Source organism: Dermochelys coriacea, chromosome 1 (assembly GCF_009764565.3).
Source record: "Dermochelys coriacea isolate rDerCor1 chromosome 1, rDerCor1.pri.v4, whole genome shotgun sequence".
Taxonomy (NCBI): Eukaryota; Metazoa; Chordata; order Testudines; family Dermochelyidae; genus Dermochelys; species Dermochelys coriacea.
Window position 1 is genome coordinate 230,006,858 of NC_050068.2, and position 18,259 is coordinate 230,025,116.

The 18,259-nt window shown below is 42.2% G+C and overlaps 1 protein-coding gene across 8 annotated transcripts in view; it reads left to right on the forward strand.

The window, feature by feature from the left end:
• Positions 1-18,259, forward strand: part of SCUBE1 (signal peptide, CUB domain and EGF like domain containing 1) — a 304,521-nt gene that overhangs the window by 152,954 nt on the left and 133,308 nt on the right. For 4 of the 8 annotated variants that reach the window (XM_038386054.2, XM_043515687.1, XM_043515695.1 and 1 more), the window contains exon 5: positions 10,456-10,581. The exons of 2 other annotated variants lie outside the window; for them this stretch is intronic. In XM_038386054.2, coding sequence (XP_038241982.1) covers positions 10,456-10,581 — 126 coding nt within the window. The remainder of the gene's footprint in view (positions 1-10,455; positions 10,582-18,259) is intronic. 2 more of the 8 variants (XM_043515692.1, XM_043515706.1) reach the window with 1 other exon arrangement.

Here is an 18,259-nt window from a genome sequence, read left to right on the forward strand (position 1 = left end):
TTTTTTTAAACCTTGCAACTGAGCCCTGGTCTACACTGCAGGGGGGATCGATCTAAGTTACACAACTTCAGCTACGTGAAAAACATAGCTGAAGTCGACGTACTTAGATCGACTTGCCGTGGTGTCTTCACCGCGGTGAGTCAACTGCTGCTGCTCACCCATCAACTCCGCCTGCGCCTCTCGTGGAGCTGGAGTACATGAGTCACCAGGAGAGTGCACGGGGGTCGATTTATTGCATCTAGACTAGACGCGATAAATCGATCCCCACTGGATCGATAGCTGCCCGCCGATTCAGCAGGTAGTGTAGACATACACTGAGTAGATATATTGACTGAACCAACTAGAGCTTTTTTAAAAGCTTTAGATGGAACCAGTCAACTTATTCAGAGAATCTTGAAGGAAAAAAGAACCCACTGATTTGACTAACAATGCAAGAAAATATTAGAGCATGAAATAGTTAAATAGTTCTTAGTATATTGACACAACATTTCTCATTTAGTTCTATTTATCTGTTCATAAATGGCTGTATTATGCCTGATGTATTGCCATCATGTCATGATCATCAAATGGAAGTCAGCTGGCCCTGCGTAATCAACTAGATTCCTCCTTTGTTCTTTTCTGCCCAACAAACAAACCATGTGTTCCTTTGTTTCTTCACACAGGGCCTGATCCTGGTTTGTGATGAGCATACCCAAGTATCCCATTGATCACAATGGGATTTGCAGATGCTCTTCACCAGTCAGAATCAAGCCCTTATAAATGAGAAGGAAGGGTCCAGGAGAGCTGAACAAATTACATGGCTCAAATATTAGGGATGAAATGCAGGCCCCATCAAAATCTATGAGAGTTTTGCCATCGACTTCAGTAGGGACAGGATTTCACCATAGGTCTTTTGACATTTTGTTGTTTGGTTAGTTGTTGGTTTTGTTTCAGGGCATCATTTTCAGGTTGAAAATATTAAGGACAAATTTTCAATAATAGGTGCTTGAGTTGAGTATGTCAAACAGGTGCATGGAGGTGTGGATGGTCAGTTGGGTGCCCCCAAAAAGCAATTAAATTCACAACATGGATAAACAGATCCATATTCCATTAATCATTTTGGACCTGCAGCTGTGTATTTTGTGTATTCAATTACTTGTTCTGCTCATGTAAGTATATTTTCCATAGATGAGGTAGGAGTGCATGACAAGCTTTCTTGAAAAATACTCACTAGTCAGTGTTCCTGGTTTGATTTGATTTGTTCCCCCAACTCCAGGAACCCCAGGAACTTTACTGAATTCTTTCACGGTGTTCATGATATGTGTAGACCTTCCCCCTACCCACCCTTCTTCTGGTATTCCTCATTGAAAAACTAACCAGGAACGACAAGCTTTTTAGAAATGTTTTTGTTTTGAACAGCATCTAATATTTAGGAATATAAGAGTAAAACCCTAATAGGTCACAGAGGTAATAGGTGAAAGAAAGATCTAGGTCTGGATACACAAAGGGACATCTAACTTTTAGGTACCTTGAAAATCACTGGGATCCACAAAAGCCTGAGTTAGGCACTAAGGCTATCTACACAATGAATGGAAAGAGACAAGTGCCTGAGAATGAGATCCACAAAAGCCAGTTCACTAGGGCAGCTCACTGCTTAAATTAGCCAATCAGAGATGCTGACAAGAGGTGTGTGTCCTAAACCCCACCCCCCTGTGAAGTTTGATGTCTAAATCTGGGTTGCAGGGAGGCGCCTGTTTCTGCTAGCAATTCACAGCCGGAACCCCATCTCCTAGAATCAGGCAGCTTAGGTGCTTAAGCTGTTCCTTGTGAGAACGGCTTAGGTGCCTGCTTACCCACACAAAATGGAGGAGGCTTCCTCCCTTATCTCCTTTAGCCCAGTGATTAGGGTTCCTCATCCAGGATGAGATCCAGTTCAATGTCCCCTGCTGCCTGATATGAAAAATGAATTTGAAAAGAGGAGTTTCTGTCCTCTCAGGTGAGTGCCCCACCACTGGACTATAGCATGATTCTCACTCAGTCTCTGGCCCAATTGCTATTTAATTAAAGTGGAATGGCTTCAACAGGAAAGATTCAGGGGGATCCACATCAGAATATCCCAGAGTCCAGTGGCTACAGCATTCACTTGAACAGTTGAAGATCCCTTCTCATCAGGCAAAGCAGGAAATTGAACTGGGGTCTCCCACATCCTGGCTGAGTGCTTTAACCACTGAGCTAAAGGTTATAAGGGAGGCCCCCAGTCCACCTGGCCATTTTGTGTCAAGTTAGGCATGTTCTCAGCACCATACCATATCAGGCCCCACAGCCAAGATAAACAGAGAAGCGCTTGTCTTCAGCTGATGTGAAAGCTGAGGTGTAGGCAGGACACTGGCCTGAGGCAATGGTGTGCATACCCAGAGGCAGGAACTTAGGCACCTAGGGAAATTTTACAGCAAAACTTTGGGTGAGTTAGTGAGTTTAGGCACCTATAGCTTCAGTGTCAGCTGAGCAGGGATTTTGTGGATTGCAGTGGTGCCTAAAACTTGGCTTCAGGTGCCTAGTGAGGATCTAGCCCCTAGTTGCTATCAGGGCCATGAAGTATCCGGTATTAAACCAATACAAAATACTTGATCCTAACCAGAAAGCCAAAACTGGGTAACTATTTTTTCAGCAATCTTCCAAACCTACTAATTATCATTAGTAACAGTTTCAAAGCCAGCCACACATGGATTCCCTTTCCAGACTGAGGTAGTTACCAACATGAAATGGCATAACTGGGAAACAAGTAGCAAAAAAAATAAATAAAACAAAATAAAATGTCACCCAGCATTAGTGCCATGATGGTTTTGGTTATACTTTATATTAAGGATACATTTATAAGTAGCTTCTAATGGGTAATAAATTATTAATAGTTATTTTAATACATGGTTAGTCAACTGCTATAGATTGTTATAAAGTCCAACGGTCCAGTGATTGCTTATAATCCTGTTTTATCCCCGTCTTCAAGATCTTGTACTGATGTGCTTATAATCTCGTATAACACATACTACTCATGTATGTAACTTGTTTGTAACAGCTATTTATGGATGTAACTTTAATATAATGCATGACTGAGTTTTTTGTCTTTCTTAGTACCAAAGTTAGATAAAAAGAGAGAGAGGCTCAGATTATTCAGTTCCAACAGTTCCATGCAAGCCCATTGGCCCTGATAGTCTACTTTACCATGGAACAGGATATTGCATTATATTCAATATTCTGTGCAGTCTTTCTTATGGCAGAATTTTCAAATGCAGTTGTCAGTGTTTGAATGGGAATGATTTATCTAGGAATAAGTAAAAGCAGCATACAAAAAATAACTTGAGTGGGTGAAACCATGGAGTTAGCAGACAGACAACTGAGAATATACAGGATGAAATATGAAGTGAAACCATTGCAGAACTCCTTTTAATAAGGTGACATCTTCATCATCTGGACCCATGGAAAAGAAGCTCTTGAGGAATTCCACCATGATTTCAACAATTTCCATCACACCATCAACCTCAGCCTGGACCAGTCCACACAAGAGATCCACTTCCTGGACACTACGGTGCTAATAAGCGATGGTCACATAAACACCACCCTATATCGGAAACCTACTGACCGCTATTCCTACCTACATGCCTCTAGCTTTCATCCAGATCATACCACTCGATCCATTGTCTACAGCCAAGCGCTACGATATAACCGCATTTGCTCCAACCCCTCAGACAGAGACAAACACCTACAAGATCTCTATCATGCATTCCTACAACTACAATACCCACCTGCTGAAGTGAAGAAACAGATTGACAGAGCCAGAAGAATACCCAGAAGTCACCTACTACAGGACAGGCCCAACAAAGAAAACAACAGAACGCCACTAGCCATCACCTTCAGCCCCCAACTAAAACCTCTCCAACGCATCATCAAGGATCTACAACCTATCCTGAAGGATGACCCATCACTCTCACAGATCTTGGGAGACAGACCAGTCCTTGCTTACAGACAGCCCCCCAATCTGAAGCAAATACTCACCAGCAACCACACACCACACAACAGAACCACTAACCCAGGAACCTATCCTTGCAACAAAGCCCGTTGCCAACTCTGTCCACATATCTATTCAGGGGATACTATCATAGGGCCTAATCACATCAGCCACACTATCAGAGGCTCATTCACCTGCGCATCTACCAATGTGATATATGCCATCATGTGCCAGCAATGCCCCTCTGCCATGTACATTGGCCAAACTGGACAGTCTCTATGTAAAAGAATGATGGACACAAATCAGACGTCAAGAATTATAACATTCAAAAACCAGTTGGAGAACACTCAATCTCTCTGGTCACTCGATCACAGACCTAAGAGTGGCTATACTTCACAAAAAAGCTTCAAAAACAGACTCCAACGAGAGACTGCTGAATTGGAATTAATTTGCAAACTGGATACAATTAACTTAGGCTTGAATAGAGACTGGGAATGGATGAGTCATTACACAAAGTAAAACTATTTCCCCATGGTATTTCTCCCTCCCACCCCACCCCCCACTGTTCCTCTGATATTCTTGTTAACTGCTGGGATTAGCCTACCTTGCTTGCCACCATGAAAGGTTTTCCTCCTTCCCCCCCCCCCCGCTGCTGGTGTGGCTTATCTTAAGTGATCACTCTCCTTACAGTGTGTATGATAAACCCATTGTTTCATGTTCTCTGTGTGTGTGTATATAAATCTCTCCTCTGTTTTTTCCACCAAATGCATCCGATGAAGTGAGCTGTAGCTCACGAAAGCTTATGCTCTAATAAATTTGTTAGTCTCTAAGGTGCCACAAGTACTCCTTTTCTTTTTTTAATAAGGTGATGACAGGAAGGCAACATTCACGCAGGCATATCCAAAGAGCTATACTGGTAGGATTCTCTTGCACTCATTGTGGATGGAAGATCACAAGGGAGAGACCAAAGACCTTGTTACACCAGGGGACCTCAGAGAGACCAATCTGCCTGACATCCTGGTGTGCAATCACAAGTTTTGGAAGGAGGCTAAATAAGTCATTGACCATAGTAGGGAACTGGCAAGGAAGAAGAAGAGGGAGTGTGAATGAAAATAAAAGTTGACCAGTACATGAGTGTCACAGTGAGTGGTTTAATCATTTTCAAGGCCAGTGACCCAATAATATTTTTGTGGGGTAGTACAATGGAAAGGTCATTGTATCAACCTTACATTTTGTGCAATAGTGCTGTTAAGAGATCTGTGATAACTAAGGGTGCATCTACAGAGGAATAAGAGATCTGTAGTGTGGGCCGCAGCTGGCCCTGGTCAGTAGGATCAGATAGATGTTTGGGCTTGGGCTGGCCCAGGCTCTGGGACCCTCCCTCCTTATGGGGTCCCAGAACTCAGGCTCCAGCTGAGCCCGAACATCGGCACAACAATTTTACAGCCCCGAACCCAGAGCCCTGTGATCCCAGCTGACCTGGACCAGCCACAGATGTTGAATTGTTGTGTAGACATACCCTAAATGGCAGTGTGGATTAACACATTAGCCCGGGGTGGGCAAACTTTTTGGCCCGAGGGCCATGTGGAGGTTGCGCAACTGTATGGAGGGCCGGGTAGGAAAGGCTGTGCCTCCCCAAACAGCCTGGCCCCTGCCCCCTATGCACCCCCTCCCACTTCACCCCTGTCTCAGAATCCCCAACCCATCCAATCCCCCTCCCCCGCTCCTTGACCCCTGACAGCCACAACTCCTATCCACACCCCGCCCCAACAACCCCCAAGGGACTCCAACCCCATCCTATTCCCCCTGCTCCCTGTCCCCTGACTGCCCCTCGGGATCCCCTGCCCCTTATCCAACCCGCTCCCCGCCCCCTTACCATGCCAGAGCCAGCCATGCCACTGCACTGTCCAACAGGAGCGGCAGGCCAGAGCGCTGCCCACATGGCGGCATGGCTGCCGGGAAGGGGGGACAGCAGGGGAGGGGCCGGGGGCTAGCCTCCCCGGCCAGGAGTTCAAGGGCCAGTTAGGACAGTGCCATGGGCTGTAATTTGCCCACCTCTGCACTAGCCTCTCACTTCTAGGCCCAAATCCAAATCTTTTCTATCTCAGAGACATAAATGAGTATGGTAGTGTCTGTGTAGGTTTTAGCTCATATCACAACCTCTACCACTGTATAGAAACAAAGGGACATGATTGAAAGTCAGGGAAAATCTAGAAGTGCGGTAGTGATGATGTCTCAGGTCAGGATTAAAATATTAATAACAGATACATTTAAAATTAAATTATAATATTTTTATCCACCAAAAGCACTCTTCTGCTACCCATCAACATTGCCAAAAATCGCAGGCTCCACATTTATGTTCCAGTCCGCTAAGTACATACTTATCTGGAGTATTGGAACTTCCTAGAATCAGAGATGTTGATTGGAAGATACTGTTCTCGTTACGACCAGCACATTTGCCCTGAAATTCTTGTTGAAATTTGTAGAAGCCATCATCGGTCATGGTCGTGTCTTGTTACTTTTCTGAATTTACCTTATGTATGTAAATTTCAGAAGAAGGGCACATGTAGTTGATTTTACTTATTAATGCAGTATATCACTGTACTAAAAGGTGTTTGTTTCTTTTACAGGAAAAATAATGACCATGTAATACATTTTTTAGGCAGACAGCAGGTAGAGTTATTTAATAGCTTTATATTGAATAAAGACACACACATGAAAATAAGGTATTGTTTTATTTTACAGGTGACAGGGAAAAGTCTAGAACCTTCCAGTACTGGGACATTTTAGTGTTAGGAGAAAAAAGTGAAGCCCTTTTGGTGTGCAGACTATTCTCTTTCATCTGCATTTAGTCTTTCACTTGACTTGTGAACTGTGACCTTTCAGTTGACCTGTGATCTCATAAATTCTGGAAGCTGGTACACACAAATCACTGCAAAAATCAACAAAAGCAGCAAGAAGCAGCTCTTCATGATCAAAACCAGAGTGGAGAAGTTGCATACAAGCAAGGAAAAGGCACAAAGCCTGCAAATGTGTTGGGAAGCAGTGAAAGCTCCATTGGTTGTTTTTGATATTTAAAACTGGACTGGACAAAACACTAGAGAAAAACTACTGTAGGTATAATCCTGCATTGGCTGGAAAATGGACTAGAAGGATTAACTTGGTATTTCCTATCTCTATTCCTTCCAGGTTTCTACAATATATTTTTCAGTGGTAGGAAGGAGCAACATATCAGACCATACTGTGATCTCATTTATGCTAGTGCACTTCCACTAACTTCAGTTTGGCCTACGATGATTAGGGATAAAATCTTGGCCTTGTTAAATTCAATGGCAAACTCCCGTTTGACTTCATTAGGATCATGATTTGCTCCTTAATGACTATTTTGCTGTTTCTTTCTGTCCCTTAAACTAAAGTCTTAGGGCTAGATTGTGGCAGCTGTTCTACAGCTTGATGTAGGAGGTGGTGCAGAGCAGCTCAGCATGATTTCTGCCACTGCTGCTCTTTGTGTGGGGGGAGGAGCAATCCACTCCATCCATTAGGATTCATACAGGCCAGTGCAGAGGAGTGGCTGGAATCAAGGCCTCACCTTCTCGCCGCTGCTCCTCCTCCTCTTCCTATTTTGGGCAACCTGTTCTCTGGTTGTCAAGGGAAGTTAGAGCAAACAATGTGTCTGCTCCCAAAAGCCCTTTAGGAGCTCTCTAAGGTGCGGGAGGCTTCTTCCATGTCCTTGTGCAGTGAGCCAGAACCTCTCCCAATCTGGCCCTTAAATATAAATAAAATCTGCAGGTCAGGTGGCTGCTAAACTTTAAATCCAACACAAAAATATAGTTCCTGTGGTGGGGATCTCAACGTAATAGAGAGATGGCCATATGGACCAACTTATCTCCTGTTGATGGCACATATCATTCACTTTCTGCATGGAAACATAATATTTTGAAAGTGATTAATATATTTTTAGTTCAAACCTTTTCTATAGCTTGGACCAAATCTTAGTGAAGAGAGTAACTCATGAATCAATTGCCCGGACAATCTCCCCTGCTATTTGCAATCACACATCCCAGTGGCAACTAACTGATACACTAAATACTTTCCTAAAATTAGTTTATTTTTAGCTTTGTTCAATATGATTTAGCTACGTAAACTAAAAGAGCCAGCACCGTGTGAACAGTCAACTCGGCAAAAACCCAGCAAATGCTTCATATATCTCCAGTGGTTCACAAACCACTGGTATGCAGTGAATATAATACCTTGAATGCTCTTGTAATATACACTAATACTTGGATAAAATTCTCCCTTGAATCTCACTTTGTTCACAAATTGCAATTAATCCTAATCTTAGATTTTCCTATACATTCCCAGCAATATACAATTCAGCTCTTCCCAACGTGATTTTTAACAATGGCGGATATTAAGTAGCTTAGAGAAAATACTGATAATCACTTGCTTCATTAGGCTTCTGTGCTATTAAATATGTACTGTAATCTGTCTAATTTCCTTAGCAAAGTGATTCAATCAGGCATGTGTTATCTTTCCTAGATCCTTTTCTGACCAGAGGATAGTGTGTAGGAATGCAGTTTGTCAAACACATTGTGTCTGAAATCCTTTGTTGGGGAAGTGTGGGGGAAAGAGATTTTAAATTGCCTCAAACACTTCATCAAGGCCATTCCCAGGTTTTTTTTATATCTTTTCATTAAAAAAAACAACCATTCCTTCGTGATGATTTATTCACTTTCTGTTTGCATGTGACTATATGTAATTACAGTACAATACAACACATATTATACTCTCCAGGGGTATGCATGTTCCACTAAAAGTTATTTTGTATTTTAGCAAGGTTTTAGAATCATTAAGGTGACAACATTTGTGGCTTTAAAGGACATGGGAGAACTTGTCTGTCCTTTCTGGACTTGTGGAGGGGAATTATGGGAAAGCATTGGAGGACTAGCAGCACTTGAATGATGGTAGCTTAGATCCACACTAGAGTGATTGTGGGAGCAGCTGACAAGTTGTGCCCACTTTAGGTTTAGCTGGTGCCCCCTGAAACACCGGTCACCTTGATTTAAAAGCATCAGCACACGCAGGTTAAGGATATTGGTGTGTGGATGGGACTCGAGGTAACTGCAAAGTGAAGATAAGCCCTTAGAAGCACAAGTCCTGTTGAAAGTCTAAATCATCTATAGGGACTTTTGAAAATCCCATGCTTGGCCCTTAGGATGATAAAAAGAGAGCTGATCCATACTGTCCCCTGGCTCTTAAGCATCAGAGGATGGTTGGTATGCCATTATATATTATACACAGAGAGAGAATGAAATAGTGGGCTTGCTGGAGAATGACTACATTTCTGGCAAAGAAAGAGAATGAAAGGAGATTTATAGTATTAAAAAAAAAGAGAGAGAGAAATATCCATGCATAAAACTAAATATAAAATGCATAAATATAATCCTTAGTGGATTCACTACTTGAAAAATAGCTCTCTGAGAATTTCAGAAACCTTGACAGACAAAAAACCCAATAATCTGGGCCTCTAATTATAATTTTTGGGGGGGGGGGTAAAAAGTAAGGCAGTGGGTTTAGTCATTCAGTTCAGATAACCACCTTTGAACCAGGAAACTCCATGGGATTGACCTTTCTAAATTTCCTCTGCATTCTTCCATTGGGAAGCAGGGTTTGCAATCCCCATCATGTGGTGAAAAATTAGGATCTGGCCCCAGGAATCCACAAGAAGTACAGGGTCCTGCAGCACCTCTTATGCCTCTCCACTGGCTCTGGTCCCTGGTACCCTGCCTCCATCCCAAAGGAGCTATACTACTAGGTCTTCCCCTTCTAGGCCTTCTATGGTGTACATGAATTTATATAGGTGTAAACACACACAACTTCAGTCTGTGGTGTAAATTTCACAGCCTCTCCATTTTATTGCAAAACTGTATTCTCTTTTCTTTGAGCTTTTACAGTATATGAAAGATTCTTGAAAAGTAGATCCTTTAATCTGATAAACTTGGAAAGGAACAAAAATTAAGTGTTTCAATACTCACTACATTCTATTAAATGTTCAAAATACATATGGCTGCAAAGATGCAATTTCCAGTGGGCTCTGATAATTCTAATTTCTTTTTAAATTCCATGCAGCTTCTTTACCTACTCATGTAATCTGTCACTAAAAACTTTAAATTATATAGTCACAAAAATAACCACATTAATGTGATGTATAAGTCTGAAGTGTAGGTGTAATGGATCCCAGTGGATGCTTGTTTTGTAATTTATGGTGCTCATATGTTGATTTTAAACCCTTATTGCTATAGCATTCAGTTGCCTAATGGGACGCTCTCCAGATGGAAGATAAAAATTACGCTGACAATGGAACAATGGACCTGTGAAATTGATTAGAGTTAATCTGCAATGGGATTTTTTTCAGTACTTGTGTTTTCTCTCTCTCTCTCTCTCTCTCTCTCTCTCTCTTTCTCTCTTTACAGAGGGTATGAACTGTATGAACAAAGATCACGGGTGTGCACATATCTGCCGGGAGACGCCCAAAGGTGGGGTTGCCTGTGAATGTAGGCCTGGCTTTGAGCTTGCCAAAAACCAGAAGGACTGCAAATGTAGGTAGATGGAGACTAAATATCAAATGCCCCAACATGTCTTATTTTTCCACATTGCTATTATTTTCCAGAGATAAAGAAATCAGCTAGGCTTTGGCCAGAGGTGATTAATGGTCTTGATGGAGTCTGAAAGTGTGTTCTTTTTGTGAAGTGCTTATTTGGGGGAGGGTGAAAATTTTTTATGAGTACATCCTCAAAAGAGATTGGTCTAATATCAAACCTTCAACCTGAACTCCCCCTGAATAAATACTGGCTCAATTCAGATCCAACTTTGAAATTTACAGTTCAGCACTATTTCTCATCTTGAACAGAGGAAATGGGAAGGTGGGAGAAGATGTTTTGTTTTTGAGGGAAAAGGGCAGGGGAAGGGGATGGGCAGGGGAAGAGGCACTTAATCCAAACTGTATTTAAAAAGCAAAAACATCCACTTTAAATGAATGCATATCATTAGGATTCTATCTTACAAAACAGTCATGTTCTCTTGAAGTGGCATTGAGGTATTAGAGCCATAAAATGAAGTGCACCTACTTTTCATATTTAAAAGACAGACAGGTTTTCAGTAATATTGGTTGCATTGACATGGACTATTGCCTTTGGCATTACTAGGAAGGCACATGGCCATATCATACATGACATTCTTGAGTACCATATTTTAGATGATGGAACACAAGCCTGTCACCCAGTGCAATTGGGAGCATAGGATTTTCCATACAGGGTAAGACAATTGATCCTTCTGTAAGAGCCTTATCCACAGCCTGCTGAAGTCAATGGAAGTCTTTCTATTGACTCTAGTTGGCCTTCAATTAGGCACTAATACCTTAACTTGCCTCCCTAACTAGAAGTTTTGGAAGGGATCGAGGGAGAAAGAATTGCTGTTACATTTCTTTAATGCTTTATGGAATAAAATGCCAAAAAGAACCATCTGGTTTCCCCTTAAGGATGATATTTTTGCCATGATCTTTGCCCCACCTTAACCTCTTTCTTCATGCGACCTCCCTTAGTTAAATGTGATAAGCGATATTTTTCTGAGTGTAAAGAAAAAGATTATCTTTGAATGTCAGTGAGAAGTGCCACAGATTAATGCATATCTTATCAATATTTTAAGGAAAAATAAGAGCACACAGTAAAAAAAAAATTAGTGTTCTAGTAGAGATTTAAATGTGTATTAAAAGTGAACATTTTGTTAGCTGACTGTGTGCAATCAGAATTTAAGAATGGAGATTAACTTTACTTAATAATTATGCTTGTATTACCTGTTTCACATATCTGTATGTTCCTAGTGGAAATATTTGAGCCTTCATTGGTGGAAGATGGTGATAGGAGAATTGGGGTCTCTGCCAGTTCCATATTACTAGGCACATCACAATTCAGATGAACAAAAGACCTGAATTTATTCAGTGCCCTGCAAAGTTCAAAATGTAGTTTGAGTTATAGTGAAATTTTTAGATCCCTAACCAGGGGCCCTGAGTCTTCAACAGCCACAGAATTTGTTGCAGAATCCTCTTCCCCATTTGCTGCAGATATGTGCTCAGAATCCTACAATTTTTTTTTACTTCTAGCCCTTCTGAGTATGAACTGAGCACAAACTAATACAGTGATATCTGTATGAGTAGTGAGACAACCTGAAACAGTAACTCTGAGAGGAATGAGCTGGCTCATTTATATCTATGAAGGTCCAATACTGAAATGTAATAAGGATTTAAATGTTAATATTTGTAACAGTTTCATCATTGCAATCATTTGAATGAATTGGCTGAATCCTGAGCTGCACCTTTTTCAGCACTAAGTGCAGCTGAGTCAAGGAGCTGCAAAAGAGAGATTTGCACCTTGGTCATCCTACATTAGCTCTGGCACCATCATAGATTAGAGCATCCTTGGGGTTGCTCTAAAGAATTCTGGCATGCATTAGTCCTCTAAAGGCCATTTATGCTGATCAGGGATTACCAGAACCATGCCACATCCCTCCTTACCGCTGACCTCCACTTTAATATTAGGGCTAACTGGGAGTGGATGGCACAGAGGCAGTAGAACAAGAGGTGATTTCCCCCACACTGGGTGAATTGGATAAGCATATTGGATGGCATTTTTGCAAGCAATCTATATTAGCCTAAATCTGCTTCAAGTCAAGTTGTGTGTATATATATGCAAATTATATTAAAGGAATGTAAAGGTTGAGAAGTCAAGCATTCAAAATTTAGGAAATGCCCATGCCACCCTAATTTAGCCCCTTGTGTGTATGCATTATGATACAGTTTTTAATTACATCATCAAAGAGATTTTTTTTTCCACAGAACTCCTGCCTCATTCAGTGCACAAGATGGTTGGTGCTCACTGAGTATTTTGTTTTATCCTCACAGTTCAATATGTGGACCTGCACATTATACAAACCCTGCTCTGAAGACAGAATTATTCATTTCTTAATGGGCTTTTCTGTGTCATTTATCATTGTGATATCTGAGTGCTTCACAAACATTAATGAATTTATCTCCACCACACCTCTGTGAGGTAAAGTGATATTATAGCTCTGTTTTACAGATGGGAATCTGAGACACAGAGAATAATGTCAAAAGTGTCCACCAGTTTTGCATGCCTAATTTGAGACATGCAGGGCCTGGATTCAGAATACTTGGTATTTTGTAGCACTTAATATGTTCCAAGTACAGTTCCCAATTACTTAATTTGTATCTGTAAGTGCTCAGCCTCATGTTTCTCAAGTTGGGCACCTAGAAAATTAGGAACACATAAGTAGTGACCATCTGTGAAAAGTTTGGTAGTGACTTGCCAAACATCATACAGGAACTCTGTTGCAGAGGCAGGGATAGAATCCAGTTCTTCAGCGTGGCATCAACTTCCTTAGTCGTGAGACCTTCCTTTCTCTTTCTGCAGTCCCCTGCCTACTCATTACACACTTAACAGCTTCTGCAAAAAACGAGGCAGGAGTTCTACAAACCACAGCCATCACTGCACAACCTGGATTCATCACCTGAGTGGATCCTGCCTGTGCACAGAAAGAGGGAGGGTCCTGTGGGAAAAGAAGTATGTGATTATGTAATTAAAACATCATAATAGATAGACACAAGAGGCTCAATTTAAGTTACACGAGCAACCTTAAAATTGGCATTTCCTAATTTCTGAATGTTTGACTTTGCAATCTAAACACACATTCAGTGTAGGTTTTTAAAAAGGTAACTCCCTAGGTTTTAAAAAATGGTGACTGAAAGAACAAAAAATCCATCATGTGGAATCATACTTGCCACTGTACAGGTCATCAGCAGGTTGACCCTTTAGATCAGAGGTGGGCAAATTACAGCCCGCAGGACCCTTCTGTCCAGCCTCTGAGCTCCTGGCCCAGGAGGCTAGTCCCCAGCCCCTCCTCTGCTGTTCCCCCTCCCCCGCAACCTCAGTGCACCGCACTACCAGCACAACGCTCTGCGTGGCCAGATAGCGCAGTTGCAGAGCCAAGGCCTGACCCAGTGCTCTGGGCAGCGCAGCTGTAGTGCCACCAGCCACCGGTGTTCCAGGCAGCATGCTAATGGGGCAGGGAGCAAGGGATGTTGGATAGAGAGCAGGGGCGTTGGGGGGGTGGTCGGGGGAGGGGGTATGGATAGGGGCCGGGGCGATCAGAGGCCAGGGAACAGGGTGGTTGGATGGGGCAGGGGTTCCAGGGAGCAAGTCAGGAATGGGGGGGGGGGTTGGATGGGGCAGCAAGGGGCAGTCAGGGGTGGGGAGTCTGGGGGTGCTCAGGGAGCAGGGGGTGGTAGATAGGGTAGGAGTCCCGGAGGAGCCATAAGGGGGCAAGAAGCAGGGGGGTCAGATAGGAGGCAGGGGCCAGGCCACACCTGGCTGTTTGTGGAGACACGGCCTCCCCTAACCGGCCCTCCAGACAATTCTGGAAACCCGATGTGGCCCTCAGGCCAAAAAGTTTGCCTCTGCTTTAGATCCACCACACAGACCTCTGCCATTTGAACTAAAGGAGTAACTGATAACAGTAGTAGGTGGTCATCCTCTGTTAGGATCACCACCAGAGTGGCATCAGACACACACTTTGCCAGTGAGTTTCACAGATATTTGCTGACATCAGAGGAATGTTGAGATTCAGGAATCTTGGGTTCATTTCCAAGGTCTGGAGAGAAATGTGCTCTATTGAGCACAATCCATTCATCCTCTTTTCCCCTTCAGACTGTTCGTTAGTTTGTCTCCTCTGCGAAGGATCCAGGATGTACCTCTTCACCTCTAGATATACCCCAACAATCCATTGCCTTTGTTTGTAAACAAGGTCCGCACCTGTTGTTTATTTCTTCCTGTAAATTTCCTTTCTGGAAGGTTTTGCAATCTCTTGATTACCATTTGGGTCAGTATGCAAACAAGCATCCATTGTGAGACATACAATGCCCAATACCCAAATGACCAGACAGAGAGATGAGTATCTGTTACCTCTTGCTTGAAAAGAACCTATCTGAGACATGTCACCTCCTGGTTACCTACTTTAAGAACATAATTTGCAGTACAGGCACATAACTCCTTAAATATTATCTGCACATACATGTGGCAATGATTATGATGACCAGTGGGCTACTGGCTCTCAGTAAAGACATGCCATGTCATCCTTTAGTGAATTATATGCATATATCTGACCCCAGGGACCCCCTATAAAACTTTATGCACTCTCTGTGCCATCTGCCAGTTGGCACCAACAGGTTCCTGGGTCACAGTCCTATAATGAAAAGTGTTGGGCAACGTTAACTATATAGACCACTTTACCTGTACTCGCCTTTAGCGATTTCATTGGGAGCAGACTTAGGCCAGTGCATAAGTACTTTCAAACATGCTACCCCAATATGTTTACTCTACAAATCAAAATTCTATCCCAGGCCTTCCAGGACCCTCCAGCTTCCCCTGAGAGTGTTGTGGTGCAGTTAGGTACTGTCAATACAAAAATCTGCAGAACGTTGAAAATTTGGGGCAGAATAAAATAAATTTAATATCAATATTAATAAAACAAGCCATGCTGTACTCCTAGCTTTATTCATTGCACATTGTATTCAATATAAAACTCTTTTTTTTTTAGTTTATCTGAAGCTGCCACAAATTGCCAATGTGCTGCAACAGCTGTTACAGAAACCCCCAGCACCCAGGTTACAAAATGTAGATTCAGCTTATTGAAAATTACATGGTATCTTGGCAATGACGTACACTTCAGCCACATTTGGTAATAGATAGGGATGTAATGATCCTAATATTTTTTAAATTGTTGGATACTAAATACTAGGTTCAAAATCTGATCAGGTTCTAAATATAAATCTGGGTAATGAGGCACTCAAAGATGTTAATGTGGCATAAGAGGGTAAGCTGGCTAACTCCTTAAAATAGCTTAAATTCTAAAACCACTTTAGAGTGTTAAGCTTTAAACTATCCTTATAACATACATTTTTGAGGTCACTCTCAGTTCGATTCTGAGTAGCTTGAGAGAGCTCAGAAATGTGTACAAATCAGATCTGGTTTAGATATTCATCACACATATGTATTAAACATTAAAATAATGTTATTAAGGTTGCAGAAGCAAGCACTCAAAAAAGTTAGGAAATGCCAGAATTGGTGTTGGTCACATATATTTGATTCTGCATCCCCTTACCCTCACCTCATGTGTGTATTATGGTACAATCTTTGTATAGAATCAGATACTATTTCCTCCATAAGACTGTTCTTTTTCTTCCAGAAGCTCCTTGTCCCCAGGGAAGGGTATCACAAAAGAGAACAAAATGAAGGTTGCGGGGCATACAGTTACCAGGCAGAATTAAGGTTGCAGAAGCAAGCTGAATTCTAAAGCTTGGTCTACACTAGAGTTAGATCAATGTAAGGCAGCTTACATGACCAACCTCTGTAAGCATTTACACTACAACTTTGCTCCCAGCAGTGTACGTGTATACGTACGCAGTGTACGTGAATACTGACCTAATTACTCCACCTCTGCAAGAGGCGTAGCACTTAGATCGATGAAGTTAGGGCAACATAGTGTGAAACCTGTGTAGACACTGCATTACTTACATAACCTGTTGGCTGTCAGCCTCTGGGGGGAGGGTTTTTCCAGTTGTCAATGCCCCACATGGTTAAGTTGTTGGAAGTGCTCCTGGTGAGGACCTGCACAATAAACAGAGGGGGTGTACTGTGGACATGAACCACTGCAGTAATTGCTGTAGTAGCTGTATGTCAACCTAACTTAGGTCAATTCAGTTTTGTAGTATAGACAAGGCCTTGGTGTTTGAACTTGCAACCTTAATAATGTTATTTTAATGTAGCTTTTTCCTATGGAATATAACTATATATTTGAAATCCCTATTGTATTTAATGTCTAATTTAATCTGGCCTTTATCTGTTGCTCATTTTCCGAGCTATTCTTCCTCATTTTCATGATTGTAAATGACGTTTCTGAGGCAGCCATCATTCTTCATATTAATTTAAAATGTTGGCCCACGCGCGAAACTGTGTCTGAGGATCGCTTAGTGTAGCTCAGGATGGAGGTGAAAAAGTGACCATTCGCTTTCAGTCACCTTTGTGCTCTCCTGATCCTCAGCTAATCTGAATGGGCCTGATTCGCCCCCATCCCCCAGCACAATTTAGAGGAGCCATATGGCTCCTCGAAGTTGCACCAGCTGCCAGTGGCCCTAAGGTGCTGTTAATGGTAGCTAGAGATCACTGGGGCATAGGGACACACTGGCTATACCCCTTTCCCCCCAGCAACATGCCCTGAGCCGACAGTAAGAGAGGGAGCATAGGATAAGCTCAGCTATGGTACCTATATCCCCCAAAGATCCCCCCTACACTGGGATGATGCTTCCAGGAGCAGGTAAGCCAGGTTTAGGATAGCTTTGGGCTGGGAAAGTGGTGACACAAAGCTGTCACAACGCAACTGAGGATCTGGCTCATTACTTCTAATAATGACTCATTAGCATTACAACTTTAAGATCACATTTTTAAACTCTAAGGGTTCGATTATATTCTCTTCTGATGCACAAGGGGGGCATGAATTAGGAAGCCGACTAGCCCATATGCTGCCATCTACAGGAAGTGCTAGTAGACACATGGTGGATATGCATATTGCCCCTGCTCAGAGAAGCAGCAAAGACACTTGTCAGTGCTTTGCCCTGGCCTTGGCTGTGAAATGCTGCTCTTTGCTGTTGAGAACCCTGTGGCAGAGAATGCATTACACAAAATGTATGTTCTCCATAGATTGAGAAGCCAGGGAAGGATTTGGCCAATTATTTCTAATGGTGGCAGCTAACCCTATGCATATGATCTGGTTTTAGTACAGTGACGTAGTTCTTATGGGATATAGCCAGATACTTTGATCTCTCTTCGAGGTCCTTGGTATTCACACATGTCTATCAAGGTGACTTCAGTAGGGTTATTCTAGTTTTACACCAGCTTTATGGAGATAAGACTGTCTGGCCCATAAAGTCTAACAAATGTTTATCTTTTCCTTTAATGAAAAACATTAGACACTAATTTGCAACCACTTGTTTTATCATAATAATGTAATGTATAGTATGCTACTGTGATTTACATTTGTTAAAAGGGCACTGTCAAGGTTGGTAGGTCAAAACATTTGACTTAGTTTTTTGTGCATTTTTAATTCCATACATTCTGAACTCTAATTTATTCTTTTGTGTAGCCATATAGT